General features: G+C 43.6%; 1 protein-coding gene across 3 annotated transcripts in view; it reads left to right on the forward strand.

The window, feature by feature from the left end:
* Window positions 1-18,745, forward strand: part of c1qtnf12 (C1q and TNF related 12) — a 96,020-nt gene that overhangs the window by 21,503 nt on the left and 55,772 nt on the right. The window contains exons 2-5 of one of the 3 annotated variants that reach the window (XM_043675814.1): window positions 7,195-7,332; window positions 10,364-10,474; window positions 13,105-13,216; window positions 17,248-17,429. In XM_043675814.1, the coding sequence (XP_043531749.1) occupies window positions 7,195-7,332; window positions 10,364-10,474; window positions 13,105-13,216; window positions 17,248-17,429 (543 nt within the window). Of the gene's footprint in view, window positions 1-7,194; window positions 7,333-10,363; window positions 10,481-13,104; window positions 13,217-17,247; window positions 17,430-18,745 lie in introns of all 3 variants that reach the window. The other 2 variants (XM_043675813.1, XM_043675815.1) reach the window with 2 other exon arrangements.

Below are 18,745 nucleotides of genomic sequence, written 5' to 3' on the forward strand. Positions count from 1 at the left end.
TGACCTGCTGCGCTGTTCCAGCAACACATTTTCAGCTCTGATCTCCAGCATCTACAGACCTCACTTTCTCCCTGTATTCCATGAGATCTAACCTTGATAATCAGTCTCCCATGGGGAACCTTGTCGAACGCCTTACTGAAGTCCATATAGATCACATCTACCGCTCTGCCCTCATCAATCTTCTTTGTTACTTCTTCAAAAAACTCAATCAAGTTTGTGAGACATGATTTCCCACGCACAAAGCCATGTTGACTATCCCTAATCAGTCCTTGCCTTTCCAAATAGATGTACATCCTGTCCCTCAGGATTCCCTCCAACAACATGCCCACCACTGAGGTCAGGCTCACTGGTCTATAGTTCCCAGGCTTGTCTTTACTACCCTTCTTAAACAGTGGCACCACGTTTGCCAACTCCAGTCTTCTGGCACCTCACCTGTGACTATCGATGATACAAATATCTCAGCAAGAGGCCCAGCAATCACTTCTCCGGCTTCCCACAGAGTTCTCGGGTACACCTGATCAAACATTTGTCCTAACATTTATCTCTCCACCCCCGAGGTTCCCAGCCTCATTCCTGATGAAGGGCTTTTGCCCAAAATGTCGATTTTCCTGCTCCTCGGATGCTGCCTGACCTGCTTTTGCAGCACTACTCTAATCGAGACTCTAATCTCCAGCATCTGCAGTACCCACTTCCACCTACCATTCACCTGTTATGCATTATCATGGCTGCTAGTTTAGCTCACTTGGCTGGACAGTTGGTAAGACTATGGCAACTTGTTACATTATCATGCAAAATCTTTCAACTTGTAAGCTCTCCCTGTTCAAAATATGTTGTGGAGGTACTGGGGTGGACAAAGTCAGAAGTCACATGACACTAGGTTACAGTCCAACAGATTTAATTGAAATCACAAGCTTTTGGAATACTGTCCCTTTGTCAGGTGAAGCCACCTGATAAAAGAGCAGTGCTCCAAAAGCTTGCGATTTCAAACAAACCTGTTGAACTGTAACTTGGTGTCATGTGACTTCTGACTTTGTTCAAAATATGGGTGACACTGGAGATTGGATCAATCCATCAGGAAAGTAAAATCTGGGTGAAGGTCCTTTCATCTCAGTTTAAAGGAAAATAGGGCAATGGAATATTTTATTCCTTTCTGCGAATATGTCTGATGGCATCTAGGTTAAAACATACAGCAAATTAGAGCCTTGTAAAAAGATGGTTGGTGCCGTTTGCTTTGCATGTCCAAACAGGTGACACCAATTTCAATGTCTTCTCTATGATTGAGGGTTACACAGGGTAGTGCTGTCTGTGTGTGATCTGACAGAATTGTGACAGATCATTGACTTTGGGTAAAGCCATTGTATCAATGTTTTACAAGTTCAAGTAAAATGAGCTAGTTCCCTGTAATTGTCTTCTCTGGATCCCAGCTCTTAACTGCTTACTCAAAGCATCGGAGGCTGAGGGGTGACCTTATAGAGGTTCATAAAATCATGAGGAGCATGGATAGGGGGACTAGCCAAGGCCTTTTCCCCGGAGTAGGGAAATCCAAAACTATAGGGTATCAGTTTAAGGTGAGTGGGAATAGATTTAAAAGGAACCTAAGGGGCAGCTTTTTCATGCAGAGGGTGGTATGTGTATGAAATGAGCTGCCAGAGGTGGTGGCGGCTGGTACAATGACAGCATTTATGAATAAGAACGGTTTAGAGGGATATGGGCCAAATGCTGGCAATGAGGGCTAGATTAATTTAGGATATCTGGTCAGCATGGACGGGTTGGACCAAAGGGCTTATTTCCGTGCTGTACATCTCTATGACTCAAGAGACATGTGAAAAGGCAGTGTAACTTTCCACCCTTTTTATAAGATGAGCACAATCAAATTAGTATTCATTACTTGCAAAAGGAACAGAGTTTAGATCACAGATGTCTTATTTTGTCAATTTCTCATATTCTGATGCTGGGTCTTAGTTCATTTCCTCTTTGATTGATGCCTCTTTGGCAGATCTTGTGCTGAGTTTGCTGACAGCCTTTTGCAATCTAGCCCTGTGTTAGTGATGGGATTTATGAGCAGCTCATTCTGGCCTCATGAAGTAAAACCTTCAGATGGTTTACACCAAATAATATTGTAGTAAGTTTTTCAGCAGCGTGCAGACTGCCTCAAGCACGAGAACCCTGTTTCTGTGGTGACGGAGTCAAAACCACAACGGCAGCACGATTGGAATGTATGTTGTACCTTCTCCATACAGGAGGGAACATGTGCTGTGAGGATCAAGCCATGTTGTTCCCCTGCTCACCATGTGACATGGATTGCTTACATTAAGACACTGTAATCAAGGGGATTATGTACAATTGTTCACATGACATGTGTTTTCCATATAGCTGGGAGACGAATCATTTGAGAGAGAATGGCCACATAATGTCTGAGCTCACAAATAAGAGTGTTTGTGCTTGTGGAAGTTAATCTTAGCTTGTGGACGATGATCATTTAGTTTCATCCTTAAGAGAGTATCATTGGAGAGGGTCATCATATAGGGAAAATATTGGGGACAAAAAGGCAGCAATGGATTTAGATTTGCCAGAATGCTGTTTTGAAAGGTGATTCAGTGGTTAGCACTGCTGCCTCACAGTGCCAGGAACCCAGGTTCAATTCCACCCTAAGGTGACTGTCTGTGTGGAATTTGTATGTTCTCCCTGTGTCTGTGTGGGTTTGCTCTGGTTTCCTCCCACAGTTCAAAGATGTGCAGATTAGATGGATTGGCCATGCAATATTACCCATTGTGTCCTGGGATGTGCAAGCTAAGTGGATTAGCCATGGGAAATGCAGGGTGATAGCATAGGGGTGTAGATCTGGGTGGGATGCTCAATTGGTAAGAGCCAAATGGTTTGTTTCCACATTCTAGGTTTCTATGATTCCAGTTTATTTATTGCTATAGTCATGTGTTCAGTTTGCACCAATTCATAAAGGGCACTGATGAAATGTTTAATATTATATAAACTGTAAATTAATGCAAGCTTTTAAAAAAAAATCCACATTAGATTAGATTACTTACAATGTGGAAACAGGCCCTTCGGCCCAACAAGTCCACACCAACCCTTATACCACCCAGACCCATTCCCCTACATTTACCCCTTCACCTAACACTACGGACAATTTACCATGGCCAATTCACCTGGCCTGAACATCTTTGGACTGCGGGAGGAAACCGGAGCACCCAGAGGGAACCCACGCAGACACGGGGAGAATGTGCAAGCTCCACACAGACAGTTGCCTGAGGCGGGAATTAAACCTGGGTCTCTGGTGCTGTGAGGCAGCAGTGCTAACCACTGTGCCACCCACATTTTTTAAAGAGAACAGATACTTCAGCAGATTTTGGCCAGCCTTGAGCTTCCAAGATGTTAAAACTCAGAACTTCAAGAATTAAACTGAGTTACTATTAAAGTCATATACCAGGCGTGGCCAGCATCAGATACATCAATGTTAGTCCAAAATAATGCTATTTAGGATTCAACTTTCCAATGAAATCAAGACAGTTTTTTTCCCCACGATGATATTCAGTTTTAAATGCGTAAATCAGAACCTGCAAATGAAGCAGGGAGTGCACGGATAAATATGGCTGATATCCACAGTCTTGGTGTAGTTGGTGTGAAAGAAAGTGAAGCTACGTTTTGCCTAAAATGCATTGTGTTCTTTAAAATTCATTCTGTGATGTGGGTGGCACTGATTAGGCCAGCATTTATTGGCTATTTAAGAAACAACCACAATGGTGTGGATCTGGATTCCACTTGTAGATCGGATTGGGTCAGGGCAGCAGATTTACAAACTGCAAATGGTCACCTTCAGCTGAGATATTATTGTTCGAAATGCAGTTTCTTAACCTGAGAGAAACAAACCTGTAAAGGAGACCCAGACCTAATGAGAGGACATACTCTCAGCACAAATCATTAAGTCCCAAATCATCAGAATGGCACTGTACTATAATGCCAGAGCAAGTGTGGTCTCCTGTCCAGCTCAGCTGAGTTACTTTGGGTGCAGAAGTAGTGTCCTGGCCTTTGGCCCAGAAGGCCTGGATTCACATCCCACCTGCTTCAGAGCAGGTTGAGTTAAAAAACACTACACGCAAAGCTTTGTACTTCGTGACTATGCATTGTGGTAATTTTTGTTTCCCCATTTTGAGCCACTTTTCGCCCACAGCATTGTGGATACTCTGCAGTTCATCCATAGTTTTCAGAGGGTAGTGGGCCACAATACACTTTCTCCTCAGCACTGTTCCTACAGTTGTGGATCTGTGTTAAAGGAAAACTTGTATACATGTAACGTCTTGTTCCCCTCACGACCGTGATCAGCCCTATCCCCTCAACTCCCACACAGGATGGAAGACTCTAATACCCATTGGAAATGTCACAAAGGTCGCAAAGGTTTAGCAATGTTACCAGGTCATTATGAGGGGCAACATGCAGTTGTAATGTTTCTAGACTTGTGTTCAGTTTTGGTTTCCTTTTTGAGGAAGGATGTAACGTCTTGTAATGTTGAGGGGCGTGTATAAAGAAGAGTTAGCTGACTGATTCCTGGGATGGCAGGACTGATGTGTGAGGAGAGACTAGATCGGTTCAGACCATATTCACTGCACTTTAGAAGAATGAGGGGCAGGATCTCACAGAAACATGTAAAATTCTAACAGGACTACACAAGATGTTCCTGATGACTAGAAAGTCCAGAATCAGTGATCACAGTTTAAGAATGTGGAGTTAGCCATTTCTTCACTCAGAAAGTGGTGAGCCTGTGGAATACTCTGCACAAAAAGTAGTTGAGGCCAAACATTGATGTAGTTCTTAGGGCTAAAGGGGTCAAAGGGTGTGGGGAGAAAGCAGGACCAGGGGACTGAGTTGGATGATCAGCCAGAATCATATTGGAGCAGGCTCGAAGGACTGAATGGCCTACTCCTGCTAGTTTATATGTTTCTATATAACTGAAAAGCAAAGCTGGTTAGACTGTGGAAGTTTGCACTGATATCTCTTACTGGTATGAGGGGATTTTAAATTCAGTTAGTTAAACAATCTAGAATAAAATGCAAGTCTCGTTAATAATCTTCATGAAACTACCAGATTGTTGACTTTTTTAAAAATCTGATTCACTAATCACACTCAGCAGGGAACATTACTGTCCTTATCTACTCTGACCTCCATGGACAGAGATATTCTTATTGTTCCTCAATTGCAGTTTGACCATGAGGAGGCTGTAACATTCCCTGGGTGATCCTGACCTTCCCACAATTCACCATGGGGCAGGTCAGGCTGAGGGAAGCCTGCCACCCTTGAATCACTTGAAGCCCTCAAGGGTAATTTCTTGCCAGCTCTAAACTTTGAGGCTGATGAAACTGTTCAGGGTTTGGGGGATTGAGAGGAGGGCCATATTGGCGGCATCTTGTTCAGATGCCACAGTCCTTCCAAAGGATATGTCCATTACTGTTCTCCTCACTCGAGAGTCCCTCCCTCCATGACCTCACTGTCAAACATTTCCCCTTCTCCCCTCCAAGTCATGGACAGGGCCTCACTTCCCCCAGCTCATCATGAGAGTGTCTAACTCAGGCTGGACTCTGGGGATTGGTTGTAATCTCAGCTCTGAGCACTGGCAGTGTTAGGATAACAGAACGAGTGGAGGCCAGGCTGATTGTCCTTTAGTCCTTCAAGTCAGAACTTCCTCTCAAGTGTGAAGATGGATGAAGTCCAGCCAAGTAACATTCCTCAAAGTGTTTTAGAAACAGTTGGGCTGTTCTGATCGATCAGGGCAGGGATGTTCTTGGGTGAGGGGGTTGGGAAATGCTGCCATCTGAAAAATCCTGCCCCACATGTTTCTCGAGTCACAGTTGAGTCCAGAATTGTCTTCTGAAATGGCCTGGTGAGTCACTGAGTCATAACAACCCTGTGGGTCGACTCCACTGAACAGATAGGAGCAGTTCAAGGAGGGCAGCTCACCCCCACTTTCCCAACTGTCATCACAGAGAGGCAATAAATACTCAAATCCCAGCAATAAAGGAAAATAAGCAGTCCTTAAAACAAATAAATGAGCTGATTAAATTGCCAAATGGGTGAAAGTTGGCAAAGCAGATATTTTCAAAGAACACAAAACTTATTTTCGGTCAGAAAAAGACGTCTAGCAGCTTTCTGAGGGATTTCAGGAAGGGGTCTTTACTGTTCCTAGCATCCTGTGAGTCTACAGCTCTGTTTAGGTTTAAGATGTCTTAATATTACCTTTGTTTTTGTCAAATATTGCAAAATATTTCTGAGTCTGTCACATTTAACGTATCTGCAACTGTCAGCAAGAGGTCAATAGGCCTGCAGCAGTCTGAGGACAGTTAAGGGACAGTTAGCCATTTGAAAGCTGGTAATTCAGGACAGAGCAGTTTTACAGCTGCACAGTGCTCCGTTATACACTCAGTCTTTCGGGTCCTGAACCACAAAGCGAAGCAAACTTGAAATGCCATGAAACCTCATGTTCCCTTCCCACCCGTGATCAGCCCCATTCCCACAGCTCAGGCACAAGATGGTCGATTTTGTTTTCCCCAGGACACCTGTCCATAGGCAAAGGAAAGGGGTGCTCCCTTTGACTGGGAATGTTCTTCTGGCCACCTCTTGTGTCTAAGGAGAGGCAGGGGATTGGGGTCGAGGGGCCCTCCCAGTTTGTAGGCACTAAGGGTTGGTGCAGCAGTTTGAAACAAGAAATGGAGCATGAAGGCATTTACCATTCATACTCTTTGAGCGACTTTGACACTGATGGGAATATGTGGTTAGATGGTGCAATATTTCCAAGTCCCATCCTTGGTTTGTTGTGTGGTGCACTGGCGATGTTGCTATATGTGGTATTGAGAGGCATGGCCCATTATAGTGTGGAGATGCACAGGATCCCAGGTTCCTCTGTACATTTTTATTGAACCTTCACACCATTTTAAACAAAGTGCCATTACATTGACCAGTGTGCAGCTTGTCAGAGCCCTCCCTGTTCTGCCTTAAAACAAGTCTTTTATTGGACTGCAGTTGGGATCCTCTTGAGGGGTTTTAATTGTCTGTGAAATGTTAGTTCTGAAAATAAATCGTCCCTTTACCTTGGCAACTGACTATTTTTTTCTCGTTTTACAACTTTTCTTTTGTTTAAATTTATGTTCCTTTTATTTTCATTTATTTTCTCCATTTTTCCATCTCAAGGGCTCTTCCCTCCAGATCCCCTCCTCCAGCCGGGAGGGTGGAGAAACAGGACGTGGACTTCTTCATGACGTCCGAAGCCAGTGCCAGTCCATGGTCAGCCAACAGGTGGCACCCTCGTTGCAGGGTGAGACGACCCATGTGAGTTGTTCCTCTTCACCAGGTGCCTGAGGTGCCAACTTCCACCCCCCAGCCCATGGTTGGTCTGGCAACAACATTAGCTGGGGCACTTGAGCTTCACGCTTCTGGAGTGAACAGGCTTGGGTTTTGTCCGTACATTGGAACTGGACTGTCTTTTGCCCTTTCTCCCAACTACACTGCTCCGGCCTTTACCTTTTCCCTAATTGGGCGATGTTCTACACCGCATCCTGTGCATTTATAAATTCAATTTTCATTCCAATTTTCTTACATTTTTTGCAAAATTAATTATCCCTGCAATTGAAAACAAGATTGTGCACTCGATAATCTCGAGAAGATGCTAGTTTCCCGACAAGCTTTAGATTTTAGATTTTATTTATTGTGAGGAGTACCTGAGTACTGGAGTACGGTGACAGGCGTACAGGGTCGCCACTCTCCAGCACTGTCTTAAAATGCAGTAGTTAGAATCAAGGACAAGAGCGGAAATTAAAGAAACAGAAACAAAAGAAGAAAGGAAATGTCCAGATCACCCTCGCTGCAAGTCTTTGAGCCAGCCTCACCAATGCCACCTGCGATGGACCCACCAATGCCACAACCCATTTGCCATTGTCTCCCTTAAAATGTTTCAGCTGTATTTCTATCAGTAAAAGACTTGTTTGACACTCTATTTAAGAAAATATATCATTTTGTTGGAGGCAGAAGAGACAAGGTTCACTAGGATGATCCCTGGCATGGAGGGAATGTCTTATGAGCAAAGATTAAACAGGTTGAGACTCTGCTCACTGAAGCTTTGAAGAATGAGAGGTGATATCGTTGAAACATACACAATTCTTAAGGGTCTTGACAGGGTGAATGCTGAAGGATGTTTCCTCTCATGGGAGAGTCCAGGAGCAGAAAGCGTAGTCTCAGAATAAAGGGGTGCCAAGTTAAGACTGAGCTGAGGAGGAATGTCTTAGAGTCATAGAGCTCTACAGCATGGAAACAGACCCTTCGGTCCAACTCATCCATGCCGTCCAGATATCCCAAGCTAGTCTATTCCCACTTGCCAGCACTTGGCCCATATCCCTCTATACCCTTCCTATTCTTATATCCATCCAGATGCTTTTTAAATGCTGTAATTGTACCAGCCTCCACCACTTCCTCTGGCAGTTCATTCTGTACACGCACCAGTCTTCTTTGAGGGCTGTGAGTCTTTGGAACTCCTTGCCACAGAGAGTTGCGGGGGCAGAGTCCTTGTGTGCATTTAAGGCTACGATAGGTAGATTCTTGATAAGTCAGGGAATTGAGGATTGTGGTGAAAGGGCAGGAAAGTGGATGTGAGGAATGTTAGATCAGCCATGATCCTATTGAAGGACGGAGCAGCTCGAGGGGCCGAATGGCCTGTTCCTGTGCCGATTCTTGATGTCACTTTTCTCCCACTTAGTTATGTCAGCATTATTTAATCATTAATTCTTGGCTCCGTGTTTATGAGGGTTCACTGCTGTTCAGTTACTCTCAGGTCTGCTGATGTTACACATCATGTTCAACCTTCAGCCAGCATAATCAGAGAGAATCTAATCCACAGCCCTGGGGACACAAGATTTGCATAAAATACTAATGTACCGTCAGCTTAAAGAGTCTGACTTGCTGTTCGCTCCTGATGTAGTGGAAATTGTCATTCAAAAACAAGTCTTTGACTTTAATAAGAGTTTCCACTCTTCGCTATTTGTACAGCAGAATCATTCTAAGGACCGAAGGAACCTGGTTGTTGACAGCTTTTGGGCATAGGTGAAGCAGGATGTAGCAAATTGATGTGGACTGGCACTAATGGGTAAAGATTTGCTCTGAGGTGTCAGCTAAGGTGCAGTACATTTAGCTACAGCCCCTGTAAGTGGTGGCTCTCTGATTTTAATTGCCATCTTGAAACCTTTGGTGTGAAATATACCTAAGTCGTGAGTGTGGTGCTGGAAAAGCACAGCAGGCCAGGCAGCATCCGAGGGGCAGGAGAATCGACGTTTTGGGCAAAAGCCCTGCATTAGGAATTCCAGCATCTGCTGTCCCCACTTTCTCCTACTGAAATGTACTAGTGTGAACCTAATGGTTATGTTATTGGACTAGCAATCCTGATGCCTGGGTTAATCCTTGAGGGTCATGAGTGCAAATCGCACCATGGCAGCTTGTGGAACATGATTACAATGAACAAATCTGGAATTTAGAAAGCCCGATGATCATGAAGCTACTGAATTCTCTTAAAAATCCATCCGGTTCACTAATGGTACTTGAAGGAAGGAAATCTGCCCTCTTTCCCAGGTTGTTCGGTTATTAACTGCCCTCTGCAAAAGCCCAATATAGATCCCCAGTAATCAAATCCAGCCGCCAGTGTTCCAAGTAATTTCTGCAGCTGCTGGGTGGACCTCTGAGCTCTGTGTGTGACAGCAACTGGAGACACTGGAAGTGAACATATGGACTTGGCAATAGGCACAGGTGGATCCTTAGAGAGGCTGTGCAATTTTTTGGCAACATTGTAAGCCAATGCAGAGCAAGGTACTGTGCCTAACAGCACACATATACCACGCAGCGACTGGAGTGGTTCAAGAAGGTAACTCATCACCATCTACTCGACCATAATCAGCAATGGGCAATAAATTCTGGTGACACTAGTGATGAATAAAGAAGGCTTGTTGCCTCTTGCTGTTTTGGTTCATTCATTACAAATAACCGGTTGGTAAAGGAAGCAAATATCTGTGGAACCTTCCCTCAGGGATAACTGTGATCTGCATTGCGAGAAGAAGGGGAAATAATATATGACATGACCACGTAAGCAAAAAAAAGTAGCAAACTGTATAGATGCGCAGCATTTATGAACCGTATCTTTTCAGCTGAAGTGATACTGTTAATACCTATGAAGCAATGGCCCCCAGTTTTCTGTTTTGATTACTTGACACTATTTTTAGCAAACAGCAGTACAGCACCAGCTGAGAAAATGGCTAACAGGCCTCTGTCATACCCAGGCTACCCTACTGCCTGGAGAGATAATTTGTTTGTTTATTTCTAGCTCCCAGAAAATCGAGAGCATCGTCCAGTGGACCCACACTCATCCTGGATCAAATTTGTGCAACGAGATGGAGTCAGGAAAAACAAGAAGTGCAAAGCTAACCGGAAGAAAGTATTGGTATTTTTCATGATTTGTTTTTGTCTTTACTCCTGCTTTTTTGCATTCTTCCCTCCTCCCAAAGGTATAACTCTACTGGATTATGGTTCTGTGAACATCAGGTACCTCGCCTAATGTGTTTGGGCTGTAACAGTGAGTATGGCATGATATCACGGCTTAAGCCAATCCTCATGCCTACATGCCCCAACGTTTAGCAGGCGTGGTTTGACGGCACTTGTGTATGGGAACCCTGACCGAGTTAATTTTTTTCTTCCACATGCAGTGGATGTCGTCCACTCAAACATTAGCTAGACTTTTGACTTGAGCAAGGCCTCACCTGGCAGCTTAGTCAAACATTGCGATCCAAGGGGTTCAGTAAATTGGATTGGGCTCAATTTTTGCCCCCTTGCTTTTTCCAGTTTATTATTGTGATTTAGACACACATTGGATGCATGGTAAAGAACAAATGAACAAGAACCAAGAGTAGGTCACTTGACCTTAGAGCCTGCTCTACCATCCAATAAAATCATGGCTGATCAAATTTTAACCTCGACTATATATTCCTGCATATCCCCAATAGTCTTTCATCACCTCAGTAATCAAGCTTCCATCTACCTTTGCCTTAAAAATATTTAAAGACCTTGCATACACTGCCTTTTGAGCAAGGGGATTCCAAAATCTCACAACCCTCGAGGAAAAATCAAAAAGTTTGTAGATGATGCAGAAATTGGCCATTTGAAGTGAGAAGGAACTTACAAATAGTCGGGTGAGTTGGACAGAAAAGTGGGAAATGGAATTCAGTCCAGAGAAGTCTGAGGCAATGCAGTTTGGGATCCAGCAAGACATTGGAATACCTACAATGTTTGAGCATATTGAGTAGTGCAGAGGCACAGAGAGACCTTGGAGTGTATGTCCAAAGATCCTAAAAGGTATCAGAATATGTTGAAAAGGTTGGTTAAGAAGACATATGGCATGGATTTCCTTAATTAATCAAAGCATAGAAAAGCAAAAGTAGCAAGGTTCTGTTGGAAACAAACCGAAACTCAGCAGGTCTGGTCACAGCTATGGAGAGAGAAACAGGGTTAATGTTACAAGTCTGTTACGACTGTTCTGCACAGTACTTTGCTTCTAATTGAGGTTCTGCTCGACTGTGTCCAGCACTAGTTAGACAACAGCTTGAGTACTGCTTGGATTCTGGTCACCACATGTCCGGGAATGGTGCACTGGAGACGGTGCAAAGGAGAGCTGTAAGAATATAACCAGGAGGGTTGCCTGAGAGGAGCATGGAGGCAGAGACTGTAGCCACATTTAAAATGGATGTCTATTTGCTGAGCTGTGACCTAAAAGCCAGAGGTGGGATGAGACTGGGTATCACTTCTTAATCAGCACAGGCACAATCGGCTGAATGGCCTCCTGCGTCATAGATATTCTCTGATTCAATTGTAAGACCTGTAGCTTTGAGAGAAATTAGATAATTCAATTCATATTAAATGTGCGATTTTTTAAAGCCCTTACATGTAGCAAACCTCCTTTGACATTTCCTTCCAAACCCTGTGATCTCCACCATTAAAGAAGGACAAGAGCAGATATCTGAGAATACTACCACCTGAAAGCTCTCCTCCAAGCCTCACACTGTCGTGACTTGGAAATATGTCACAGTTCCTTTTCTGTCATTGGGCCATCTGCTGGAACCTCCTTCCTAACAGTACTGGGGGTGTCCCTACATCCCGAGGACTGCACCAGCTCACCCCATTCTCCAGATCAGTTCTCACGGGTAATAAATGCTGGTCTCGCCACATTTCATGAAAGATTACATTTTGTAAAATGTTGCTTGTGTAAAATGAGCAAATAAGAGAGCTCATACTTACATTGTTAGGTTCATAGAAAGTACAGCACAGAAGGTGGCCATTTGACCCATCATGTCCATACTAACTGTCCCCAGCTAGTCCCACTCCTCTTCCCTTGCTGTGTAGGCCCTGCAGCTTTTTCCTCTTCGCATAATGATCTCATTGCCTTTTGAAAGCAATGATTGACTCTGCTCAGCAAAACTCTATTGCAGATTCTAATTATTGGCTGCACAAAGAAAAACGCTTTGTTCTCACTGTTGTTGCCTTTGCCAGTCATCTTAAACCAGTGTCCTCTGGTATTTGTCACTTGCATTAAGGCTGCTCATGATTCAAACACATCTATTAAAATGCTTCTTCTCTGAGCAGAAACAACCAGTCCGTTCTTTAGAGATGCCATACACTTTATTACTGTTGTTAAGATGTCAAAAATAAACTGCGTTGTATGAAGATGAATTAAAGTGATTATCATTGTAAATTGGTTCAGGAAAGTTTTTAACCTAGTTTGTCCAATGGGAGACTGATGGGATTGGTTGTAATGCTGAATTTTACACCCTATTGGATTTAAGTTTCCATTGGCCTTGTTGGAGGGTAACATTATAACATCAGTGTCCTACCTGATCCTGTAGCTTTCCTATCCAGAACGATTTGGATTAAACTCACCCCAAAACCTGTTTGGCACTTATGTTGTTTTTGCGATTGCTTACCTCGGTTTGCTAAGGACTGGATGAAGAAGGTGTTTGCACACACACTGAACCAGGATTATTGTCCAATGACGATTCTCTATATCTTGTTCCAAAGCCGAGCCTCTTTGGACCACCAGGACCTCCAGGACCCCCTGGACCCCCTGGACCGGCTGGAGCTGAGGTCACGCAGGAGTTCCTGCTGCGCGAGTTTAAAGATATGATAAGAGGTAAGCTATGGATGTATCCATTCCAGGCACTTGGAACAGAGATTGCCAACAGAAGAACACTAATAAAACTGCAGAGATGGAAATTCATTCTATAACCTCTTTAGTCGAAGTCCATTCCTGTGAAGCCAGTGGAACTGACTATTGGATACATGACCAAAAGTCTATGTCTTCCTCCCCAGCCATTAAAACGACACATAAAGATGTAAATTTGCAACATGGGCTGGAGTATAGGAATCTGCATTCATTAGTGATCATTCAGGAACAGTTGCAATACTGTATGGGAACAGAGGGCTGAGAACTCCCTGTTTGTTAAAGTCATAGCAATTCGACAATTTCTGTGCCCCCATTGCAAAAAATGGGACTTAGGTCTCATCTGAGTTGATCACCGTCATTGATGGTGGGCAGGGCACTGGGACTGGCAGCTTCTCCTAAACCTCACCCCAACTCTACTTTTAACCTCAGGGCCACATGTCGCTATAACTTCACTGGGTGAGAATGTAGTGTAGGGTACATGCCAACAAATGATTCTGTGCCTCTTGACTGCCTGCCAGCTTCCTTGGTACCTGGTGAGGAGGGAGCTTTAATGTTAAGGGTCCAGCTGGATGAAAAATGCCAGAACCTAGAGTGAGTGAGAGCCACGACTGCCATTCTGGTCCCACAAGGGAAAGTTTCGTCTTCACTGACTGGTCTCTTCATCCTTCCACCAGCTGCCAACTTGCTGCAGCCAATCAGGAATCATGGTGCGTTCCCTGCCCAGCTCCCTATTCACATGCCATGGAGGTCTCTCTTGCTCTGTCTTCAACCCCGCCCCCCCCAGTCTCCACAGTTCAGGTGGTTGCTTCACCAGCTTGTCAAAGTCAGCAGCAACTTAAGGTGACAGGAAAAGAATTGAGGTCAGAGCAGACAACTAACGCTGTGTTTAACGACCGACTTCCTGACAGGTTCATGTCTCAGGTTTTAAATGGTTACTCTTGATATGGCATCAATGACAGCATTGGATCCAGCTTTAGTGATGGGCACGTAAATAATTGCCCAATATCTGCTGCATGATGTATGACAACAATATTTGAGACTGTTCATGATATGCTATACTGGTAAAAGCTCTTGTATGAATAGAAAGCTTTTGAAGATGTCCCTCCCCTCACCCGAAACGGACAATAATCCAGCTTGTTTCTCTTCCTCTCCAGTCCAGTGGCACATGAAGTGGCTGCATTATAGAGGAGGACATTCAGCCTTTCATGTCTGTGCCAGCCCTCTGCAGGAGCAACATAGCCAGTGTGAATCCCCACTGTTTTCCCATTGCCCTGCAAATTTTTCTGTTTGCAATAATGGCATAATTCTCTTTGAAGACCACGATTGATTTTGCCTTCACTACACACTCAGGCAGTGCATCCCATTCTCAAAGTGCATGCTGCAAACAAAAGTTTTTTTTTACTAGATTTCTATTTCTTTTGCCAATTATCTTAAATCCTTGACCCTTCTAACAGTGGAAATAGTTTCTCCCAATCCATTCTGTTTGAATATTGAATATCTCCATCGAATCTGACTTTGAACCTATGTATCAAATTTATCAGTTCAATTGTAATGACCACCCCTCCAGTCTCACAGCAACTGACCAACTGTCAAACAACATGGGTCAGGAATCAATCCTGGTCACCTTTGACCTCTGTTGTCCAATGGCATGTAGAACTGAAAACCCTGCTCCATTAACCTGTCAGGGAAACTCCTGCCTTAATAAGTACATTGTTCCCTTAACCCACATGAGACAAGCTGGAATAACAAGAGAGAGAGCTGCAAGTACTCAGCAGGAGCTGGCAGCATCTGTGGAGGGCGAAAGAAAGTTGCTGATTCAAATATGACACTTCAGAAAATGAGCTGGTCTCTTGTGATAGTTGTGGTATTATCAGTAGATTAGGCGAATGGTCTTTGTTGTGGTTTCTATTCAGATTAAGAAGGAATCCTATGCATAATAACAAGTTACAGCATATTGTCTTGTTTTCTGCTATGTGCACAATGTTCTCCCAACTGCTGTGACTCACTTTTCCCATCTGAAAGGAAACCACAAGTTTCATACTTGGCACCTCCACAACTAGAAACAAAACCTGGCCACAAAGAATTGTAGGTTTGCACCCATGTCCCGCTGCTCTGTGGCAAGGTTTTTAAAGCGTCTGGGTGGAACTAATAGTCAATGATGGCATTCAAATTCAAGTTGTCACCACAACCAGTGTTTAGACACTTGGCTGTTCAGGCCAAAGCACTCGATGCTGAAGAAGGGAAAGAGGTGATAAACTGAAGTAGCTCTCAGACAAGTCACAAATTTGTACTGAGTGATGGCTGCTAGAACGTCTTAAGCCCCTGCCCTTCTGAGCAGGAAAGAAGCTTTGGAGAGGGGTGTCTGGGGCTTTCTTTTACCCCTTGTGTTAGGTGTGAGCCTCGTCAGCAAAGTCAGCAATTGTTGCCTGTCCTTAGTTACCCTCCTACTGATTGGCTTTCGAGGTCAGTTCAGTGGTCAGTTAAAAGGCAACCATGTTGCTATAGGTCCGGAGTCGCATGTAGGTCAGACAGGTAATGATGGCAGATTTCCTTCCCTAAAGGACAGCAGTGAACTCAGTGGGTTGTTAAAATTGACAGTGGTTGCCACTAGATCAGCTTTTGTCTTAATTCCAGAAGCTGTTCTTTTCAGAATAGTTTAAACCTTAGCCATCAGCTACAGTTCCCCCTGAACACTAGCCTGCGGTTCTGGATTTACTGGCCCAGTGGCATCACCATTACAGTATGACCTCCCTGTAGGTAGAAGTCACTGGACTGGAATAGTGTGCATTCCAGGATTTGGAAGTATTTTTGGGAGGAGACCTGAGGCTCTGAATTTTTTCATAAAACGTTGGAAGCAGGAATTGTGCCGATGCTCAGAAGGGTGCAATTTATTGGAAAAAAATTAAACTGACTTCAACAAAGGGGGAGCACAGAAGCCAGGCACTTTTAAGGGAATCTTGTCTAAAGTAGAGCTAAACATAAATACAGGATGAGGAGTGTGAAAGTTTAACAATGTGGACTGATTGGGGTGAGTCAGGATGGATTTGTAAATTGTGAATGGAAGCTGATGGTAATACAGTGGATATTTGTGTTTTGGTGCATGCGTTCTCATGATGCATTTGACTTGTGTATATAAAATGATTATTTAGCCCCAAAACGTGGCTGCGGCCTGAGAGTATTTGGGTGGGTAAATCTCAATGGAACTTCAGAAGATGAGGGCAACCAGTTGCACCTCATTGAACCGTGCATTTGTGATCCAGTCATTTTCTGATGGGGAATCCATCAACAGGCCAGTGTGTTTAATGCAGAATAAAATCCATAAACGCCATATTGAGATTTTTAAAAATGTTTTTAACAGACAGTTGTTATTCTATATTTTCATAAGTCATGCAAATACCTAGGTTGTGCATTTTTGAAATAAATTTCTAAACATTGGTGCTCAGAGGGACTGAAGTGTACTCGCACAAGGAGTATAGAACGTTAACAAGCAGGCAATAGGAAGGCAAGTGGTATGGCTCCTTTTCTTGCAGGGGGAGGTGAAGACAGGAATAAGGGAGCCTTTTGAGAAGAGTTTTATTTTGATTCAATGATGGTATTTCTCTAGGACATGTGAGATAAAGGAGCTTTTACCATGAACAGAGTGTTTGAAGTGTTTCCTGAGCTTGTTGTGACTGGTGGTAATGTAACCCTAAAGCAAAATGCCAACCAGCACAATTCCAGAGATGAGTAAAAGACAAGATCTAATCCTGCCATTTTATAATTGGCCCCCATTTGGGTTATCTGTGTTTTGCTAAATTCCACTTCTGTTCTTTGTGGCATCAAAATAATATTAAACTGCTTTATAATCCATGGACATTGACCTGGTAAATACCATACTTTTTCTGGTTCAGGCTGGGGATCAAGCAGATCATGCAGTGCTTTAGTCACAACTCCCTCCTGGCCTTTTCAGGTAATTTTGTCTGACACTTATAGTTCAGTATTTTTGCTTACTTACTCAGAAGCAGCAGAGAGACGGGCAGCCATTCTGACAGAGGTCCATCCCAGTTTGAGTCCACCACCTTCTCTCCCATTTGAAGACATCCGTCCATACAAAAGAGTAGAGGAAGCTTTTCACTGCAAACTGAAAGGGATAGTTATTGTGGACAAGAGGACCCTCTTAGAGCTTCAGAACTTCCAGGCGGTAAGAAAGCTTTAAGCTACTTATTTGGATATCTCTTAGAAACATAGAAACCTGGAGCAAATGCAGGCCATTCAACCCTTTAAGCCTGCTCCACCATTCAGTATAATACTTTATCTCAATGCCATATTCCCAATTTCCACCATACCCCTTGATACCTTTATAATCTAAAAAAGTATCTATTTCTTTATTAAATTTATTCTGTGACTAGGTCTCCTTGGCTTTGTGTGGTAGAGAATTTCACTGGTCGAGTATCCTTTGAGTGATCAATTGTTTCCTCATCTCAGTCTTAAATGGCCTATCCTGAATCCTGAGACCGTGTCCTTTGGTCCTAGACTTTCCAACCAAGGAATAGATCCGATCTGTATCTAGTCTGACCCGCTCTTCTAGCAGTTTATGTTTCAATGCATTTATCTATTGGAATCAAAAAGCTAAATATTCTTGAGGCAGGAAAGTACAAGTAAAACCCATGGACCAAGGAAATGTGAAGATATATATAAACAATTGGGTAAAGAAAAATCACAATCTTGCCCATAAACAAAACAGCAATGTATGACATTGGTGAGGTGACAGAAGGATAATGGTGTCATGGTGCAGTCACCAAACTAGTAATCCAATGCTGTGAGGGAGGGGTTTCACATCTCACCTTTGCAGATGATGGGACTTGAATTCAGTTTCACAATGTGGAATTGTAAGCTAGTCACAGTGAATAGCTATTGTTGATTGCTCTAAAAGCCCATTTGCTTAACAAATGACCTTCAGGGAAGGCAGTCTACCAGCCTGGACCATGTGTGGCTCCAGACCTGTAGCAGATTGATTGAAATGCAAGCTGGTCATATCAAGAGCAATAAGGATTGGGGTGGCAAGATCAAGATTCTTTCAAGGGATCGAAGGAAATGAACTTGGCCAATTACTAAATTTGGTTTATTGAACTTCATTAGTTTCAGATGTAAGACTCTTGATATCGTTAAGGAGAAAGTGAGGTCTGCAGACGCTGGAGATCAAAGCTGAAACTTTATTGCTGGAACAGCACAGCAGGTCAGGCAGCATCTAGGGAACAGAAGATTCGACGTTTCGGGCACATGCCCTTCTTCAGGAATGAGCAGAGAGTGTTCAGCAGAGATGACCTGGGGTGTGCAGTGAGAGAGGGACTCACTGAAATCTTTATAGAGAGAGGCAGAGAGCTTCTTCAAGGAAGGCATCCTTGTAAGAGGATTCGCAGTAGGTTGAAATCTTCGAGGAGAAAGTGAGGTCTGCAGACGCTGGAGATCAAAGCTGAAACTTTATTGCTGGAACAGCACAGCAGGTCAGGCAGCATC

The sequence above is a fragment of the Chiloscyllium plagiosum genome, chromosome 34, assembly GCF_004010195.1.
Source record: "Chiloscyllium plagiosum isolate BGI_BamShark_2017 chromosome 34, ASM401019v2, whole genome shotgun sequence".
In the NCBI taxonomy this organism is placed as follows: Eukaryota; Metazoa; Chordata; class Chondrichthyes; order Orectolobiformes; family Hemiscylliidae; genus Chiloscyllium; species Chiloscyllium plagiosum.